The sequence below is a fragment of the Coffea eugenioides genome, chromosome 1 (genome assembly GCF_003713205.1).
Source record: "Coffea eugenioides isolate CCC68of chromosome 1, Ceug_1.0, whole genome shotgun sequence".
Taxonomy (NCBI): Eukaryota; Viridiplantae; Streptophyta; class Magnoliopsida; order Gentianales; family Rubiaceae; genus Coffea; species Coffea eugenioides.
The window spans coordinates 42,415,596-42,436,403 of record NC_040035.1 but is presented as its reverse complement, the minus strand read 5'-3'; the positions used below and the strand labels follow the sequence as shown (position 1 = coordinate 42,436,403).

At 31.5% G+C, this 20,808-nt stretch overlaps 1 protein-coding gene across 1 annotated transcript; it reads right to left on the bottom strand.

Moving 5' to 3' along the window:
* Nucleotides 1-42: 42 nt before the first annotated feature.
* LOC113777408 (stress-response A/B barrel domain-containing protein At5g22580) lies at nucleotides 43-911 on the bottom strand. Its single transcript, XM_027322467.1, has 2 exons — nucleotides 645-911; nucleotides 43-462 (listed from the first exon to the last, which is right to left on the bottom strand). The coding sequence occupies exons 1-2, from the start codon at nucleotides 761-763 to the stop codon at nucleotides 264-266; spliced, it is 318 nt and encodes a 105-aa protein (XP_027178268.1). The 5' UTR covers nucleotides 764-911; the 3' UTR covers nucleotides 43-263.
* Between the last annotated feature and the right edge of the window lie 19,897 nt (nucleotides 912-20,808).

The following is a 20,808-nucleotide window of genomic DNA, read 5'->3' as shown; positions in this document are numbered from 1 at the left end:
GTCATAATAGTGTGATGCAGCATTATTTTTTGAACTGAGAGAGGCACAAGAGATCATTCTGATATTATACAAGATAAAAGGCTGGATGACGATCTGTCAATCAATACAACACCAATATATGACACATAATAACCCAAATACGCAAAACTCAAGGAAATGCAGAAATTCTGAAACATCCCCTCCCAAACACACTGCTGGAAGAGTATAATATTACATTACAAAGTCATACAATAATTTTTGTCATTGTGCAGCGATCTTGTTGGTCAAGCTGGAGCTTTAACAGTAACAACAGGGAAATCAAGGAGCAAAACCTTTTCAATTACTGTAGAAAATGTAGATGAGAACTCAACATGATTAGGATGGCCAACGAAAGCAGTGAGGTCTTCCTTGCAGCCAAATGTCATCAAGAAAGCATGAGTAAATCCTTGTCTAAGCATCTCCTGACTTTCAATGTCTTGTCCCCTGTAAAAGATAGATTCTCATCTTACAGAAGTTGCAAGAATTTTCTGTCCCTGTTAAAAAATTACTTGCAATGATGGCATTGTATTGTCCTAGCCAGGAATCTCAAGTTTGCTATGCCAGTTATCATATTGGTCAGAACAAAAATTCACAAAAAATGAGGAATTAGAGTTATGATCACTTACCAAACAAACGACTTGACAGATTCAATCTCAGAAACAAGTTTCTCCAACCCTTTCAAGACATCTTCCACCACCACACCCTCCTTGAACTTAACCACCGCCAAATGATTATATTCAGCCATTGCCAACAGTCCGAATGAAGCAAGTGGCTAACAAGAAAGGCCTCAATTTATACTCGAAAGGAAAAATCTTTTTAGGTGTCAACCTCAACAACAGGCGCATGTGTGAAATTAACTGTTGTACCATGAATGTCAGACTCAACTTTACAAGACAATATCTGCAATCCGAAATATGGAAAGGTAAAGTTGCTATTGGACTCAGACCCACAAAACAATTTTTCAAGGAAGCCTTGTATTTCACACAAATGGTTGAATTGTCTGACACTAGTGTTTCTCACACGAATGGGGTCCTGAATTGATGCCATTCTTCTTGGTCTTTCTGTTCTGGAAATGACTCGTTTCCAACAGTAAACATCGTCACTGCACCTTTTATCTTTTTGTGGATGAAATTGAGCTGAAACTTTTCTTTTCATCCTAGTAAACTTTTTGGTTGCTTCTTTTCTCTACAAAAAATCTTTGAACCAACTTTGCTTGATTGTTCATTGCTGGAGTTTTCTTCCCTGTCCTCACCCACGTGCAATGCTTGAAAAATGGAACACATAATTGAAAGTTTGATAGACTAGTGAGATAACACCACTTTTGGGCAAGGCAGCACAGTGCCATTGATCGACCATCTCTCTCAATTTGAAAGATAACATGTGGTCATGGAGAAACCTGGCCCTATTAGTCGTTAATCATGTAGAATCTGCTAAAAGCAATGCAATTATTGTTGGGAATTACTTGTTTTGAGTTCTCAAGTCATAACTCAATAGAATGAGCAATGGTATAGTCTAATTGCAATTGGGCGAGGCACTAAGCTCTCCAACATAAGATTATGGTACGAGGCACTTAATTTCTTTTTCACAGATCAACAACTAAATCTCTTTAGCATTCTTACACACCCCAAATCTTGAATGTAGCCGAAGTAAACCTTAAAGGCTTTGGATTCTTTATTATACCTTTTTGTGCTACAACATGTTTTAGAATAATAATTACCCCTAAAAAATATTGTAAGGCTTGATGTTGCGATCTCAATCCACAAAAATGTAAAAAAGCAGTGACACTTGACACTCAATTAAAGTTGTCATAATTCATAAGCTGTCAATGGAGTCTGGCCAGTTTGAGCCCAATCCATTTAGCCCAAAAAAAGTTCGTTGAACCTTAGTTTTAATTGAATCGAATAGAGTTTGGACCTAAATATTAGGTCTTAACTAAATGTGAGCAAAGTTTGGAATGTACTAAGCACAAGCCCCATCAAGAGTCGGACGATATATGAGTGTGCGTGTATATAAAAGATATAATAATATTCATAATTTATAATTATACATATTATGACATAAAATGTTAATAATTTATATATAAATTTATAGTAATTCATAATTATAAAATATATATTATATATAAGGAAAAAATGCACTTTTCATTCCCAAAGTTTGGGATGTTGGACAATTTAGTCCCTAAAGTTTCAGTCAAAATATATTTCATACTCGTAGTTTTGTAATTTTGACCAATTTCATTTCTAAAATTTCATGCAAACATAGTTCATCTTTATAGTTTCATAAATTTGAATAGATGAGGACAATTGAATGATTATTAACTAATTTGGGTCCAAAATTATCACATGACTAGCATGTCCTATTAATAATTGTATTGTTAATATTCAATCATTGATTAAATTACATAAATAATAATGAATGTGTTCGGATAAGAGATTTTTGTTTTAAAACTTGTGATATGATGTATGTGAGATAAAAAAAGATTGGATGATAGATAGACAATTTGAAAAACATATATGTGATGCAACAAAATAAAAATTTTACAAATAAATGACAATCTAAACAATTCTTTCTTTCACGTTAAAATTTTTCTCCAATTTGTTGCAATGGTATTGTTTGAAAATTTTCTCCAATTGGCTATAGTGGGGTTGATACTTCTCCACGACTTCGTTTCCTCTCAATCTTTTTGTTCAATTTGTGACTAAGACGAGAATAATGGTGGCTGAAAATTCCTTATTTTTTTAAGAAATAAGAAAGTGAATTAAAAATCAATTCTTGAGATTTTTATCGATCCAATGTTTTTTGTATTTTACTGACGTGCATGCTTTTATTCAAGTGATGATATTCCATTCAAATTGTTTGGCAATCCATCAATTATACTTAATTAGTCAAATTTATGAAACTATGAGGATAAAATGTGTTTGCATGAAACTTTAGGGACGAAATTGGTCGAAATTATAAAATTATAAGGATAAAATGTGTTTTGACTGAAATTTCATGGATGAAATTATGCAACACTCCAAACAATGGGGATAAAGAGTGCATTTTTCCCTTATATATAATTATATGTTTAGTTATGAGTTTTATCGAATCTAAATTGAGCTCAAATCTCATATAATAGTGTAAACTAAGTGTCTGTTTGATAATATAAAAAGTGCTGAAACTGAATTCATTCAGACATTTAGATGTTTTGCGTGTTTGATAAATAGAAATTTTTCTGCTGAACTTATTAAGTGGTGCTGAATTTGTATATATTTTTTTCAGCACAAGAATCGTAACTGAATGCTTAATTTGATAAGAATCAAGAGATTTACTTCAACTACTTTATCTTATCTACCAAATCTATCCTTGTTTGTTAATTACATTCAAAATCCTTATCTAATTAAACAACCTAATATTCTCTATTCAAAATCTTTATCTAATTAAATAACCTGCCATTCTCTGTCTAATGGCTTTCTACTTCTATTTTCTCCCTATTTAATGACTTTTTTACAATTTCTCCATACTCCTCACATCTGTCTACTCCTTATCTTTTTCCATCTTTATACTCTTTCATAATTTTGTTATTTTTTTCCTCCCAATTTTTTTTATTGCTACCGTACTCACCGATCTCAAATTCATTATTTCCAAGGTAAGTGACATTGATTATTTGTTGTTTTGCTTCAACATTTTTCCATTGAAGTAATTAAATTTCTATATAATTTGGTGTGAATTTAAAACTTGTTTATTGCAGCTTCCTTTTGCTTATATTTGGACTTTTCTTATCAAACTCTGATTTAAAAATATATTTGGACTTTTCCATAATATATTTCTTCTTTTATATTACTTTGATTTAAAAATAAATATTTTCATTTTCATACCTAACAATTTTAAACTAATTAAATCATAGGTTCTATTTCCTTTTTAGATTAAAAGATAGAAGGGCAAAATTGTACAATTTAGCTTATTAAGCATTAAGTTATAAATGTTTATCAAATAGTATAAATATGTTCAGCATTAAGATTTAGATATTCATATATCTCTTTTCAGTGTTTTTTTTTTTTTTTTTGGTTGCCTGCCACGGTATCCAGGGCTTTGCCCTGACTAATCCGTTGGTCGACCTGGGTCGCACACCTGCCTATGGTGGGTGAGTCTCCCAACAAGGGTAGCTGCATACGCCAGGTTTTCAGTGTTTAATATTCAGCAAATTAATTGTTTCAAAATTCAAAATTCAAAATTCAGAATTCAGAATTCAGATTCAGTTTTATCAAACGGAGCCTAAGTTTGAACATCTTAATTCAGAATTCATTTATTACTTACTCTTCCATCATAATCACATTCTACAATTCTTCAAAATAAACAATTTTTTTGATTATGTACAGTGTCAGTGTTATAGAACTCGATGCATCGTCATAACATCGTGCATTTCTTCACATCAAACAACTTCACCAAAGTTTTGGTTTTACGTAACACTGAAGAATATGATCCGTAAACAAAGACTACAAACATGATCCGTATGCGGATTGACAGAGATGGCAAAATATGCAAGTCCAGAGAAGCCATTCTGACAAAAAATGGACAATCCTTCGTGTACATGCACGGGCACCTATGAATTTTTGTATCAGACGTAATCAGTTCCTTCTTCACCAACTGCAACAGTAGGCCTACTGCGGAAGGAATAAGGATACGAATGCATGGTCCAAGTTACCCACTGTTTAGGTCTTTATAATCCATGTTCCATCTGGACCCTATGGTAGAAAAACAAACAGAGAATGCAGAGAACAAAGAATAGTGACGAGAGAATGTGCACCAGCACTGCAGATTTTTCGGCTTGCTGTTGCCAACTTGCCAAGCGATGTTCAAGAAATATCAGTGGCAAATAGTTTTCTGGAGTAGTAATAAACGTGATGCATTCGTTGTTCAGCAAATTTTGCTATACAATCAATCGTATGCAACTATAGAAATTTGAAGGGATCTTTGGTTGGAGACCAGTTGGCTGCTGATTTTCGCCTAAAGTAAATTCGGAAAATAGCGAAATATATAATGCAAAAGCATACATTTTCATTTCATAAAATATTTACTAATGGCAGATACAATATATCCAACGTGATCATATCACGTGTACAATAAATTAATCTGAAAAATCACCGGCATCCTATTGAAAATTCGAAAATAATAAAGATTATATCAAGAAACTCCAACAGATTTGAAATTCGGACAAATAAAAAAATCTGTGCGTGTTTCAACATTGTCAGATTTGCTTGCTATTCAACTGATTCATAGTTAAGTTTGAGGTTGAGATGTGACAAAAGGACCTAAGAATCTAGATATGCCAAAAAAAAAAAAGAAGACAAAATGAAAGAATCTAGATATGCTCCATTTTCTTTGCGTTTACAGATTGAGACATGCAACAGACTAAATATGAAATAAGAATTATACTATTTATGTTGATTACATCCCCCGGATCTTTTACATTCACATTGACGGAAATTTGGTAGCCATCATGGAGCCCTCTTTCCTTGACGGAGAAACGAAACCTCCAATCAAGTAAAATCACACGCATATTCCTAATTTTCCATGTTCTTTAAGAGGTTGAAATTAATAATAATTTCCATCATTTTATCAGACGTCAGAAATTGAAATAACCCTCGGAAGAGCCAGTTCCAACGTCCAAGTGTAAAATTGACAAAAGAAGATGGAACCCACGTTTCAGCACAAATTTGTCAGCCACAAATCTTTCTACGTTCTTGGGTTGTTACTTGTTAGTCAGTAGAAAAGCATACAAAAAACATATCAATTCATGTCATTTTTCAATGAGGTCCGGTCCCTTTTATCTTCTTTGACTGTATTGTTTTCCTAATCAATCAGGTCTACGTCTATTGAGTAGATAAGAAATGTGCATCAAACGTAAGAGGTTGGTCGATCACAAGGATATGCGCTGTATACTTTTGTGATTTTCCAACATGCATGTCTGGTCCACCTCCAAAAGCTTCTTCTACGGTGGAAGAATTAACAACCACCATAACGTTGTCCATAAGCAATTTTGTTCGATATAGCCTCTGTCTTTTCTCTAACCATCTACTGAATTTCCACCACAAGAGTTGTTGTTGTTGTTTTGTGCGTGTGTTTTTTTTTTTTTTGCTTCTAATTATTATTCATTGAAATTCTTTCTTCATAATTTTCCCAATAGTTTTCTGATAATATCAAATTTAAAGATGAAATTATTTCAATGATTGACCTTGACCTGAACCAGTTCAACTGATTGGACTAAACACCCAAGTGCCGTTGTCTAACCTCGTTAGAACGAAAAGAAATTATCCACCCATGTATGAAAAAGGTATTGGGATAATTTCAAAAAAACCTACCCTGAAGTTTCTAACGGTCTCGCTCCCCTCCCCTGAGGTTTCCAAAATATTAGAAACTTCCCCTAAAACTAGATAGGCAGTCCCAAATCCAACCCAATTCAAAAATGAAAATAAAAATTTCGACGCTAGAGAGAGAAACAACTTGACACCACAAATGCCCTCATGGTCTTGCATTAGTGAAGTTACAAGTTAATGACAAGTAATAATTTTCAATAGCAAATTAGCATATATGTAGCCTCTCACACATTTACAAAGCATACATAAATGAACTAAGCACACTGATTTGGCATCTTACTATATGAAGCAATCCAAGTCATACAAGAAACATAGAATCAACTAAGCATAATTTTGTAGAGGATTAGCAAATCAAATCAGTCGAGAAATAGAAAATTAGCTAAATATAATCTACCATACACAAACAACAACTATATCAATATAAACTGTCAAGGAATATTGAAAAATTTCAAAATTCTTAAAAACTAAACTGGTAGAGGCTTAAAGAGCTGTTCAACAAATGTAAGAATTTAGAGCTTTTCTATACCATGTATCAAGCTTTCTCTACCATATATCAACAATGGTTTAAAGAAACTAATTGAAATGACTTGTTGTACTTGGAGCTTTCTAGGCCATATATCAATGCCAAGTACCGCCTGAATTTGGTGCCATTTTCTTCATGGCATTTTAGATATTAATTAAAGGAATCTAAATTACAATCGTATTTATAACTAACTTAGTTAAATTTGTCCATATAATTCCGAAAACATTTGGCAACTTGTGCGGGTATTTAAGTCTTTTCGCCCACGAAGATGTAAGAAGTGGAATCCAATATTCTATCAGGGAAGGTCTCTGATTATTTTGGAAACCTCAAGGGAGGGGAATGAGACTGTCATAAATCTTAGGGGAGGTTACTAAAATTATCCCATATGTTTGTTGAGGAATTTAATTATTTCAAGAAATTTTTTCTAAAATTTTACCAGCAATTAACTCAGTTGGATTATTTACCCAAAAAAAAGGTTAAACTCAATTGGAATGACTTCAAGACAAACTCATAAAAGTAAGGAAAATGAATTGACCGAACATTCATTCCGGTCGGTGGCTTCCCCTTTTCGGTCCCTTGAGTTTCACACTTTGTGGGCCTCCCTAATTTTATGAGGTGCCTTGTGCAGCCCACGTGCAGGGCCAGACTTCCTTTTGGGACGATTGTCTGCGGGGAAAAAAGCCCAGTACGGATCCATGAATTGGACGCCACCACCAAGAATATTCCCTAGTAATTTAGGCGCAATTTTGCTATTCTACTTCAAAGTTCCAACTATTCCAACTATACTTTCATCTTAGATTGTACCTGAGATGTCAATTGCATTGAGTCGCTCTGTTGAATAACGACATTGCCTATACTCCTCTAAGAAATAATAACAAAATTCGACATGCTTGAACCGAAATGATTAAAAATTTTGCCTTTCCAAATAACATAAGCATGTTGCGGTAATTTCTTTATCATAAAAAAAATCTCTTGATGTTCTAACAAATAAAATCTTGAATGGAAATGAAGATCAGCTATCTCAATCATTCTTGCATATTTATTGGGCTTGTTTTTCAATGGTGTCGAAGAGGATTGATACTGAGAAGTTTTGTATATTTATTGGCCACAAATTCTTTCCAAAAAAAAAGAATTCTGTGGCCACTCCTGTGCTTAAGCTAGAAACTGTGTTTATATATATATACACACACACATATATACAGAGAGAGAGAGAGAACTAAATAGTGTTAGAAAGTAAATGCAAGAAATGCCTCTTGTGTGTGTGTTTTTGTATCGAGATAATATTTTTAATTTATTTTTCTAACAAGAAAACAATGGAATTTAAAAAATGAGAAAAGGAAAGGGGATTTGTACTCAAGAACTCTAAGTTTTGATTTTCAACTTCAGCCATTAGATTAAAAACTTTTTGGATAAATGGAGTATTTACGGATGTACTAAGGCACTTGTATTTCATTTGAACAAGTATACTCTTAAACCCCCAACAGGGTAGCTCAACCAGTGTGGTTGTTCCTTTTTAGGCATGCTCACCAGAGTTCGAATCTAACTGTTAACGTGGTCGGAGTGAGTTGGGACGCCCTTTTCCGGGCCGCAGGGGATTAGTCGGGTCTTACCAGTGTGTCAACAAAAAAAAGAAGAAGAAGTATACTCTTAAATGTGCGACCGCTTTCTGCTATGTGGCAAGATACATTGAATATCATTTATAAATGTGCAGTTCATTTTCTTGTTTGAGCATTTATAAATGAGTAATTGAACTTGAATTCGACTTAATTTAGCTTGAGTTTGATCAAACTAAACTCCCATGACATGATATCTATCAAATTCACTGAACGTGATAAAACAAGTAAAAATTCTTGTAGTGATGGTTTATATAATGAAAATTGATTAGGCTCTATTAACTTGCACACCTGAGTAGCAAAAAGCCTCTCCAGAATTGACCCATCATTTTTCTAGTGGAGCACAAATATTATTGAGTTGAGTCGTCCTCTTCGATTGTGTGACGAAATAGCAACCCCAAAAGGTCAAAAGGTCCTCCGGCATCGGGACCAATTGGAGGGATACGGATTACCCTGTGAAATTCATGCAGACGTGTTTGTCTTGGTTTGCATGTCGGATATGTATTTCAGCTGCCATACGATCCGGCTGAGGCTGGGGTGTCTTGTCATGATTAATCATTCGAGTCTTTTCATTAATTCTGGTCATTTTCGACATTAGTCCCCAAGTCCCATCTCTCGCTATCGTCCCTCAAACATGTGCAATCCATTGTTCTTCAATTTGTGCGGGTGGCCTTGTGTGAAACAACGTTGGCAGATAATAATGTTTTGAGGAGTGGAGGGAGATTGTGGCTCTTGATCCCAACTAACAATTATATGGCTTGGCAAGTCAAAGTAGTTGTTTTTTTTTTTTTTTAATATTTATATTTATCAATATGATGCTTTCAGTTAGACAAATAAGAGTCCCACAATTTCATTTGGACTGTATTTAATGTGAAATTAATAAAGTCCATAATCTTATTTAGAGTATTTTCATTAGTCAAAAACTAACTATCAGACTTGTCAAATAATTAGGTCGGGTCAAAATAAATATTTTTGGTTAGATATGTACTAGACTAGCTTATGATGGCTTTTATAAGCCCATCTCTGAAAAGGGTTCATTATTCTTTAAGGAAAAAGAAAATTGACGATCTAAATATTATCAAGATCTAGGTTATATAACTAATAACATTTTTTTTAAAAAATTTTGTTTCCTAATCATAGTGGTATCATTATCAAAAAAAAAAAAAAAAATCATAGTGGTATCAAGTTTGGTGAGTGTGCTCTTTAGACTAATGTCCATGGATAGGGCATATTAAAATGATTTTCTCGCCCTTTTCAAACACAAAAAGTTCGTTTGACTACAATATTGTTTGTTAATGCATAGAAGCTCCAAAATTTTTTCATTTGTGTTTTTTTGATAATGACAAAGTTAGTAATGATACTCACAGCACATTCTAAGCTTTTCCACGGGAAAGTGGCAGCACATTTCTCCCATGCGAGGCACACTAATGAAAGAGACAACTGAAAAAGCCACAATTAGATTTGGGATGTTGATTTCAGAAACTTGGCCAGCCATTCGGGCCAAATATTCCCAACTTCTGAGAACCAAGAAAGAATAGTGTTTCAGGTGATAAATTGATGCACCAAAAAGTGGCTTTCTTGTGGGTAAAAGTAATTAAGTTTGGCCATCTCCTTTCTGATACATAATAACAGAACAAAAAAAAAAAAAATCAAGCAATATATATTAATCAGAACAACCCAAATGTATATAATTTTTTGCTTTTAGGAAGAAAGAAAAAGAAAAGAATCTGTTTTGTAGTATTACAGAGCACTAGATTTGATTGAAATTTTGGTTATTGACGATTAAACCGATGGACGATGCTGTTATCTTGAATGCCTATTATGTTATTATTTATACGACAGTTAGTTAACTAGATGTACCCAATAGTCATAGTTCTTAATCTCATTTCCTTGAGTTTTGATTTGGTGATATGGATTGCCCTTTCCCGTCTTCTTCATCCTCCCTTAAAGCACTAAAAAGACGAGCTCATTTTACACAGCTATGGCGGAAAACTAAACCCTTAGATTAAGGAAAGCTTTTTCTTTTCCCAAGAATATTCTACCCAAAGAAAAATAAAAGGAAAGAGAAGCATCCCTTGCAGGAAAGAAAACGAAAAAATTTTACTCACTCGTCTAACCAAAATCTCATCGATGAGACGCATATATCATATAACATGTGGTAGTAAATTTAGACATACAAGACCTCTCTAGCAGTACTTAAAAGTGTTAAAGAAGTGTATTCACGATGTAAAAGCATTCCTGGTAAATTTACATTATTTCAACAAAGTAGGTAAAACGTGATTGTTTGTTGGGAGAAATTTATATATCCTCAAAGTATATTCGCAAGTTAAAATGCATGGACGAAATCATGTATTCAACGATGAAAACGAAACGATAGTGATGACAACGAAATACGGACTAACTAGTAAAATGCTTCACCTGTGATTGATTGAAAGATCACAGGTTTGAGTCGTCATTTGGGCTAAGTGAAAAGCAGTATTAATTCTCTTACTAAAGAAAAAGATGATAGTGACTTTTTTACATTCAACAACCGTAGGCATTTTAGAAAAGCCGATATTACAAAACCTTTTATTCTAATTAGAACGAATTAACTAAATATGAAAATTTGTAATAATTTTTTCATGACAAGACATAATTTATGTCGTTACACATTCGCTTTTGTATCTTTATGATAGTAGACAGGTATAAACCTCAACCCTTAAAGAAAAGTTACGATTTGCTTGAAAGTCATCCAGAAGAATAAAATCGACCTCCAAAATTCTCGACAACTCTAGCATTTATATCAACCAATAGCATTTAATTTTGTTGGTTCTTGGTGGATATTTTTAATTTTTCCAGGAAATAGGAATGGTTGAACACCGTTCTTCCAAAAGACAATAGAAAATGATGCCAAGTCATGAGTAGAAGAAAAAGAACAAATGATGATGCCTAACTCATGAAGAATTAAAGGCCTCCAATAGCCAACAATTTCCAACACAAACGACCAACTTAACCGAAAGTTTCTCGTCTTGTTAATTTGTTTCTCCTACGTTGTTGTGAGCCTTTTTTTAACACTTTTCTGGTGAAACGAACGTAGCCTAGCTAGAGTGTGACATTTTGATAAAACAGCATCCAAATTCTCTTGTGGTCGGAGCGGCCTTTTGAGACTTGAAATTTGGGAATCTTGATATAGACCGACCCTGAATGCCATAAAACCTGGAATAGCAATAGTTGTAATCAACCCCACTCAATTATACCACTGAGAAATTAAATCACTCAAACTAATTAAAAGTAAATAATAATGATTAATGAAATATAAAATAGAACTGAAATATATACTAGTAGCAATCTTCTAGCTAGTCAAAGGAAAAATCTCAGTGGAAATTAATCAATGACGCAAAGATGAATTCACATATTCATCATGAATAAATTAATTACGGTTATCCTTCCTTACTAATTGTTTGATTACTTCGCTTGCTAATAAACAATTCTAAACAAACTCTTATGATTTAATGTATCAACAGCATTAACAATTACAGAGATCAACAACCCTAATCAACAAACTCACAAGTTCGATTCATTTAAAATTAGATTATATATTCTCATGATATATGCCCAAATATGCCACTTGCCACGAAATCAAATCAATCAAACAATTATGAATTTGACGATTCCGTTGGCAATAGATTATTTTGATAATTAAATAGTGATGAGTTATTTAGTCACATAAAATAATCATCAAGAGTATATCGTAGGGAATATATAAATATTCATGAAAATACTCAACAATTAAATTAGATTAGATTTCACAATTATTATAGAACCATTGACTTCAATTATCCTTCAACTGGAAACGGAGAGTATTAACTGCGCGCTCTTCATGGAAAGAAAGCGCAAGTGTAGTGTTTGGATAGAAGACTATTTGGGATAATTTTTTGAAAAAAATACAGTAGCACTGTTTTTTATGTAATATATGTGAAATGAAAATATGATTGAAAAAAATAAAAAGATTATTGCAAAATTTATTTACGAAGCAATCAAATAACGTTTTGCAAATAATGAGCTATCCAAACAGATTAAGGAGGGTTCAAGTTGACAAAGATAGAAAGCCGCCAACTACCTAAAGTAAGACAATGTTGTATGTCGGCTCTTTTTGACTTCATACGCCTCTTCCTGAAATAATTCCTGTCACAAAAGGAATTACTTCTACTTAATAGACTCCCATTTAACTAGTGTAATAACTTCCTAATTGGACAATAATAAGACTCATAGATTCCTAAACAAAAAGCAGCAACTTTAGACTAATCAAGATTTAAAGTCCGTATCTTCATAGCATAAGCTGGAGGCTGTGACAATTCTCTTCCTTTTCAAATGAGGAATTGATCTCCCGTCCTGCAATCATCCGGACTTTGCACATTCTGATTCACCCCATATGCCCACGCCACATCGATGGTAATCTTCTGAAAAATCTTTTTTTTTTTTTTAAACTCCTTTTTATCTAAAATTCCTGTGCATATCGCCAATTAACACAATATATATAGAGGCAAAATTAATAGGGAATTCTCACAAATTTTTATATCTATTAAACACTCTTATCATCAAAGGCCTGTTGAAGCAACTAAACATAAGCGTTAGAGTCTTCTATTTCTTGATTAAGGTCTCATATATTGATGTGATTTTTAGGTCGTCAACTCCATCAAGTATCTCCACTTACGTAACCTCAAACCTAGCTGTAACAAGTCTACGAAGATTTTTTAGCTGTAACAAGTCAAATTGATTACAGTTTTTGCCAAATAAAGAAATCAAATTAAAGAATGCTTTCATACTTGAACAGGGGAGTAGATTGAGGTCAAGTGATCACGAGACTACGAAGTTGACGTTTGGTCACTGTTTGGGAGACAAGAGTGGATGGCGGCCAATAATAGTCTACTCGTACGTTTCCTAGGTTCATGAACTAAGGTACCAGTTGACCGACTTGCGAAGATTTTATTTTGCAATTTGCAAAATCGGATACATTTTACATTTTTTTTCTTTTTAAAGATGATGCAACAAAGAAACAATTCTGGGAGCATTCTTTCAGTCTTAAGTGAATTGATGATCTTATATTTCATTAATTGATACGTGTTATAGCATGAATTGCAAGAATATATTGGAGAATAGACTATAACAAACCTAAACATTCTTTTGGCTGTTCGATTTACACCAAAAACAATTTTCCACAACCTTTTGCTCATGAAAACACATGCTTTAAATAGTTTGCTTCTTTAATTATCTTTAGCCACCCAAAGAAAAGCACTGTACTTTTCAGCCCTAACAGCCTTCCAAATTGAGAAAACAAGAATGTATTGTACTTTTGACTTGTTAAATTCATAGTTATTTTATTCACCTTAAATTATACATTTCTGGTTAGTAGACTTATTAATACGAAATTGCTTCGAATTTCGAGCCCTCTCACTTATACTAAAACACATAAAAAAATTACCATGAAAGAAAGTAAAAGGATGGTTTATAGCTTAGTAAATAGGTAGTACAAGCAAAGGAAGTTGAGTATTGAAATATTGACCTTGACTTCATAAATGAGTAATTGAACTTCTATTTGACTTAATTGAGCTTGAGTTTGATTAAACTAAGCTCACAGAGAGGGAACTAAATCAAACTCATGTTCGAACATGGTAAATAAGTAAAAATTTCTTGTTGTGAAAATATATAGGATTAAATACAAAAAAAATTCCCCCCATGATATATGCATGTTCAACTTAACTTCCTATCATTTGGAAATCTATAATTTAACCCCTTATAATTTTTTAAAATTTTGAAATTCTGATGAATCGTCAAAAGTATGTTGGCAAGTGAAATGTCACAATTACCCTCATACATATAGACAAATTAAGTACTAAAAACACCCTATGGTATGGAGAATGTTCAACTTACCTCCCTATGATTTAAAAGTTCTTAGTCCTTTGTAGTTTCTGAGTTTTTGAAATATTGAGGTCCGTTTGGATTCCTTGTTTTTGCTTCTGTTTTTGAAAAACTGTTTTTCACATTCCAAATGCGTAAATGTGTATTTCAAAAACAATTCCAAAAACTACCATATCCAAACATTATATAAAAAACAACTCCAAATATACATATTTAATATGTATATTTCAATTTGTATATTTCAATTATGTATATTTCAATTTGTATATATATATATATATATATATATATATTATATTAATATAAATTGAAATATACAAATTGAAAATTATATATTTATATATTATATATTATATAAAAATTTATATACATTAATATTATACATAATATTGTATATTATACATAATATAATATACATAATATGTAATATTGTATACATAAATGTATAAATATTTATACATAATATATTATGTACATTATATTAGAATATATACATTATTAATGTACTTTCATTATTATGTACATTATTGTGTATAATAATGTATAATAATGTTATGTATAATATATAATATACATAATATGTAATAATGTAATAATGTATTATATTATATATATATACAATATTATGTATATTATACAAATTGAAAATTTTTTATTATATATTTATATATTATATAAATATTTATATAATGAAATATACAATAAATATTACAAATTGAAATATTATATAAACACCATATTTATAATATTATAATATTTATAATTAATATTAATGTATATTTATAATATATTAATATATTAATGTACATTTATAAATAATATTAATATATATTTATAATAGATTAATTTATACATTTATATAATATTCATTTATAATTTATACATTTATAATAATATACACTTATACAAATACATAATATATTTATATTATGTATTATATATAATATAATACATTTATAATACATTTGTATATTTTTATATAAATATATTTATTTATAAATGTATTATAAATGCATAAATGTATATTTATATAAAAATATAAAATATAAAATTTATAATTTATACATTTATATAATATTCATTTATAATTTATACATTTATAAATATATTTATATTATGTATTATATATTATATAATACATTTATAATATATTTTTATATTTTTATAAAAATATTTTATAAAAATATATAAAAATATATATTTATAAATATTTATAAATGTATTATAAATGCATAAATGCATAAATGATATAAATATAAAAATTATAAATTATAAAAATACTCAAAAATATGTTTTAAAAATACCTCTAAAAATAATCCAAAAAAATCTACAGTAAAAATTTTTCATATAGTTTTTGAAAAACAACCCCAAAAATAACTAATCTGAACGGGCTTGTATTTCAAAAATGAAATGCTGCAGTGTTGTTTTTAAAAAATAACCTCAAAAACAGCTAATCCAAATGGACCAGATGTCTCTTACAGATCAACAATTTTCATCCTTTAACAATTGCAAAGTTTGTATTGATACCTCAATCCCTAATTTTGCCACCACCTTAATAGTTTGGAGTGAGACATTCTTGAGGACATAGAAAACATGTTTTGTATATTTTCCTTCGCTATGAAAACAAAATGCATACTTTAAATCCCAATAAACTAAATAACAGCATTAAACTGCAAAATTTAAAATTTTTACCTCTTTTCCGAATTCAAACAAACCCCGTATGAACTAGTAGAAGCTTGATTTCTCTCTAAATCTATTGCTTTCTCTTCTTTAAGTTTTGGACCAACGATGGACTATGATTTGGGTGTTTTATTTTCAACAAGACATATAATCAGAAGTACTCACACTTTTTTGTTAAAATAATCTTACAAAAAACTCACATTAACATGTAATTCTTACAAACTTGATTAGTTTTGATTATTTCTATTGCAATTTAAAAAACTCACAAACCATGAAAAACTGAATTGTAAGTTTAGGGACCATAGAACATTAAATTGAACATTTGTTAAATCACAGAGTATTGTTTGATATTTGGCCCATTTAACTATATAGGGGAAATTGTGATATTTTGCTCACCAACATTAGTTTTGACAATTTTCATCGATATTTCAAAAAAAAAACATAATAAATACGAGAAGTTAAATTATAAGTTTCTAAATTATAGGGTGATAGTTAAATATTCGCTAAATGATAAGGCAGTTTTGGATACTTAACCCAAATATCTATTGAAAATTGATTAGGCTCTATTCACTTGCAAATCTGAGTACTAGAAAGTCTAAAAAATTGACACATCATTTCCCATTCGAGCTAAAATATTCAGTTAAGTCGATCTCTGCCAGTGGGGTTGCTGTATGATATAGCAACCCCAACAGTCAAAAGGTCCTCCAGCATCGGGACCAATGGGTCGGATTACCCTGTCAAATTCATGCATACGTGTTTGAATTGGTTATGCATTTCGGCGATCATATGATTTTAGAGACTATCTGTCATGGTGAATCATTCGCGATCTCACTGCTTACATTCGAGTATTTTCGACGTCGGTCCCAAGTCGCATGTCTTGCCATCGTCCCTCAAACATGTGCAATCCATTGTTCTTTAATTTGTGTGGGTGGCTAAGTGAGAAGGACCACGGGAGGCACAGTTGGAATTTTTGTATGATTGTCCGGTTATTACATTTTTTTATATGATATGATGTACGTGACGAGGTGATTTTTGGATAGTCGATTCGAGCCGATAACACGAGCTTACCTGCCAAAAAAAGGAATGGCCGGAGTCTTATCCGCCGGTCTCATGTTGGAAACTTTTCAAAATTTGTATGATGTACATACATGTAATTAATGTATATTCATTAATTTTTGGTACATGTATAGTATTGTGAATGTTTCTAAAATGTACATTCATTTATGAATGTATTCATGTATATGGGAATTATTGAATGAAAGGATAGATTCATGTTTTGATCTAATGATCATGAGATGCATGAATTAAAGTGCATGAATGTGTACACAATACTTTGAATCTATTCATACACAATACTTTGAATCTATTCATACAAGTGTTTAATGAGGTCTTTTGTTTCCCAAACAATCTTCCTATATAAAGAGGTCAAGTAGAGAGTGGTTTGCTGCAGAAAATCACTTTCCTACTATCCTTACTCTCTCAAAAAGCACTCCTTAGTTCACAAAGGGTTTGTCTTGCTTTGTGCAAAAGTTTAAGACAAACAAAACTTCATCTTATCCTAAAGGATATTTGTCCAAGGTTATTGCATGTTATACCGGACAAATAAAGCCTAAAGGAAAGTGATATCTATCACGATTTGAAGCCAATTCTTGTTACAACATTTGCTAGTCATTTACAATTTACCCAACATCTCATTCCAATGTTAAAGTCAGATATAGATCAGGTTGCTAGGACTCTAGTTAAAGTTTTGCTTGTGTATCTTATTCGTAGATGGTAGGAGAGTATTTATAAGGGGGGATCCATTGGACAGAATGATGACACCTACATCTGGACAACGGTCAGATGGCAGGCTAAGGCGGCGGTGCTCAGGCGTAGGTCTGTATGCTAAGATGGCGGGTGGTCACATCAATTTGTCAGTACTCACCTCACTTGCAGAGGCATGGGTAGTAGGACTCATAGCCATACTCGAGGAAGTGGGGTGAGAACGAGCAGATTAGCCGAGGTGATTACGAGAATCAGGGTGACCAGGATGAGGTCTCTGAGGGAATAAGGAATCGAGGTGACGAGAGCTCGAACACGGTGGCACCCACAATATGATTATATAATTTTGTTATATTTATAAATTTTATTCATGTCCATCAATTTGATGCATATATATAATAGCGTCTATAGACATACACTACATTGTGAAAAAAAAATGATAATATACCTAATCATGTTTGCCTCGATCTACTATGAGAAATTACGTCGGGAGATGATAATGTTTCGAGGAGTAGAGGGAGTTTGGAGGGTGATAGGTGAGGATTAACTATCACCATCCAATTTTGCCTTGATAAGCCCACGTTAGAAAAGGCTTCATTACTCATTAAGGAAAAAAATTGAAGATATGAATATTATTTGGTCAGAGTAACTATCAAGATCCCTTATGGTTTAGGGTAGGAGTTTAGGGAGGGAACCTGGGGAGGGAGGGGGAGGGGGAGGGGGAGGGGGAGGATATTTAAAAAGAAAAAAAAAATCAAGATCCAGGTTGTATAACTAATACATGTTTATAAAAAGAATTAATCTTATATACACTATCACCATTAAATATATACCACATGCACAAAATTTGAATTTGAAATTCAAAATTTACTCACGTGTTATTTATCTAATCGTGATAGTGTATATAAAATTTGCTTATATAAAAAATCCCTCTATGATTTGGAAACCTACTATTTAACCCCTTATAATTGTAATCAAAGTGAAAGTTGACTTTTTGTTAGATGTAGCGGACAAAGGTGAATAATCAAACTTTTCCAATAAAATTATTATGAAAATTACAAAGTCACCCTTCCATCTATGGTTAATGTTATGTTCTAAATAAAATTTGTGGACAAACTATACTTTTAGAAAATTTTGAGGTAAAATTGAAATATTAGGAAAAAAAGCTTATATTTGCTTTTTTGATTTGTTCATGCCTTGTTTTATGAAACGAAGCAAATATAATTTTTTATTTAAATTTTATTTTTACCTCAAAATTTTCTATAAGTTATAGTTTGCCCTCAAATTTTTACTTAGAACATTATATTCACCATAGATTTAAGGGGTGGTTTAGAAATTTCATAATAATTGTATATGAAGAGTTTGACTATTCAAGTTTCACCGTCAAATCTAATGAAAAATCTAATAGCTTCACTATTACAACTACAAGGGTTAAATTGTAGGTGTCTAAATCATAGGGAGCTAAAGTATACATACGCCAAATCATGAGGGGATTTTTTTTTTATTTTACCCTTCTTTCTTTTTTTTTTTTGTTTCCCTGTCATATTGTTATACCAAAGTTGGTGAGTATTCTCTTTTGATTGATGTTCATAGACAGGGTATATGGAAATGATTTTTTCGACCTTTTCATACAAAAAATGCATAGAAGATAAAAAATGGGTATATGGACATGTTTGTAAATCCATAGAAGATCCAATTTTTTTTTCATTTGTGTTTTATGATAATGACAGAATTAGTATTGTGATAATCATAGCATATTCTAGCTTTTCCACTGGAAAATAGTACATTTTTACCATGCGACGCACGCTGATGAAAGAGACAAATAAAAAGCAACATTATATGTTAATTTCAGTTACTGGCCGGCCATAGACCTTTTCGAAAGGGCCGGGACCGAAATTTCGTAATATATGAGAACCAAGAAAGAATGTTTTAGATTGATAATTTAATGCACCAAAAATAATTTAATTTCGAAGATTGTTCGGAAAGGTAAGTATGATCATCTCCTTTCTGATACATAAAAAAAAAAAATCAGAAAATTCGAAATCTACAAAATCTTTTGCTTTAGAAAAGGAAAAAGAATTGATGTGGAATTGGCTATTGACGATTAAACCTATGGATGACACTAATTTGTAATTATGAATGTCTTTAGGTTGTTAATTATTATACAGTTACGTAGACATACCCAATAGTCAAAATTCTTATTTCCTCGAGCTTTCATTTGGTGACATACATTACCCTTTCCCCTGTTTTTCATCCTCCTTTACAGCACCATATATCAATGGCACTTTACGCAGTTATGAAGGAAACCTAAACCCTAAGATCGATTAAGGAAAGCTTTCTCTTTTTCCAAGAGTATTCAATGCAAAGAAAACCAAAAAGGAAAGAAAAGCATCATGATCAAGAAAGAGGCAAAAAATTTTTTTTTTTAAAAAAGTACAGACTCGTCCAAGTAAATTCTCATCAACGGGATGCATACACCATATAGCATATGCTAATAATTTTCCATGTATAAGACGTTTCTACTGGTTACTTAAAGTATATATTAAAGTATTAAGAATTTTGTGTCTTAAATCGATAGGGTTTGTGGTATTCGACAAAGTATAGAAAACATAATTGTTTGTTATGAAAAATTTATAAGATTAACCTTATATATACTATTAATGTATATATTATGAATCTTGAATGACTGACAAATGCAAAATTTGAATTTAAAATTTAAATTTTACATATATGTCATAAATTTAATATTGAGATAATATATATACACTCTCAGTGAATATAAAATTTATTCAAATATATATATCCTCAAAAGTATATTAGCAAGTTATTTTGCACGAATAGGTACATGTGAATGCATTTAACAAAGAAGACTACAATGTATTTTCTTTGCATTCAACAACCATTGTCGACGTGCTAGAAAAGTATAAATCACGAAGTCCTTAAATCTTAATTTAGAACA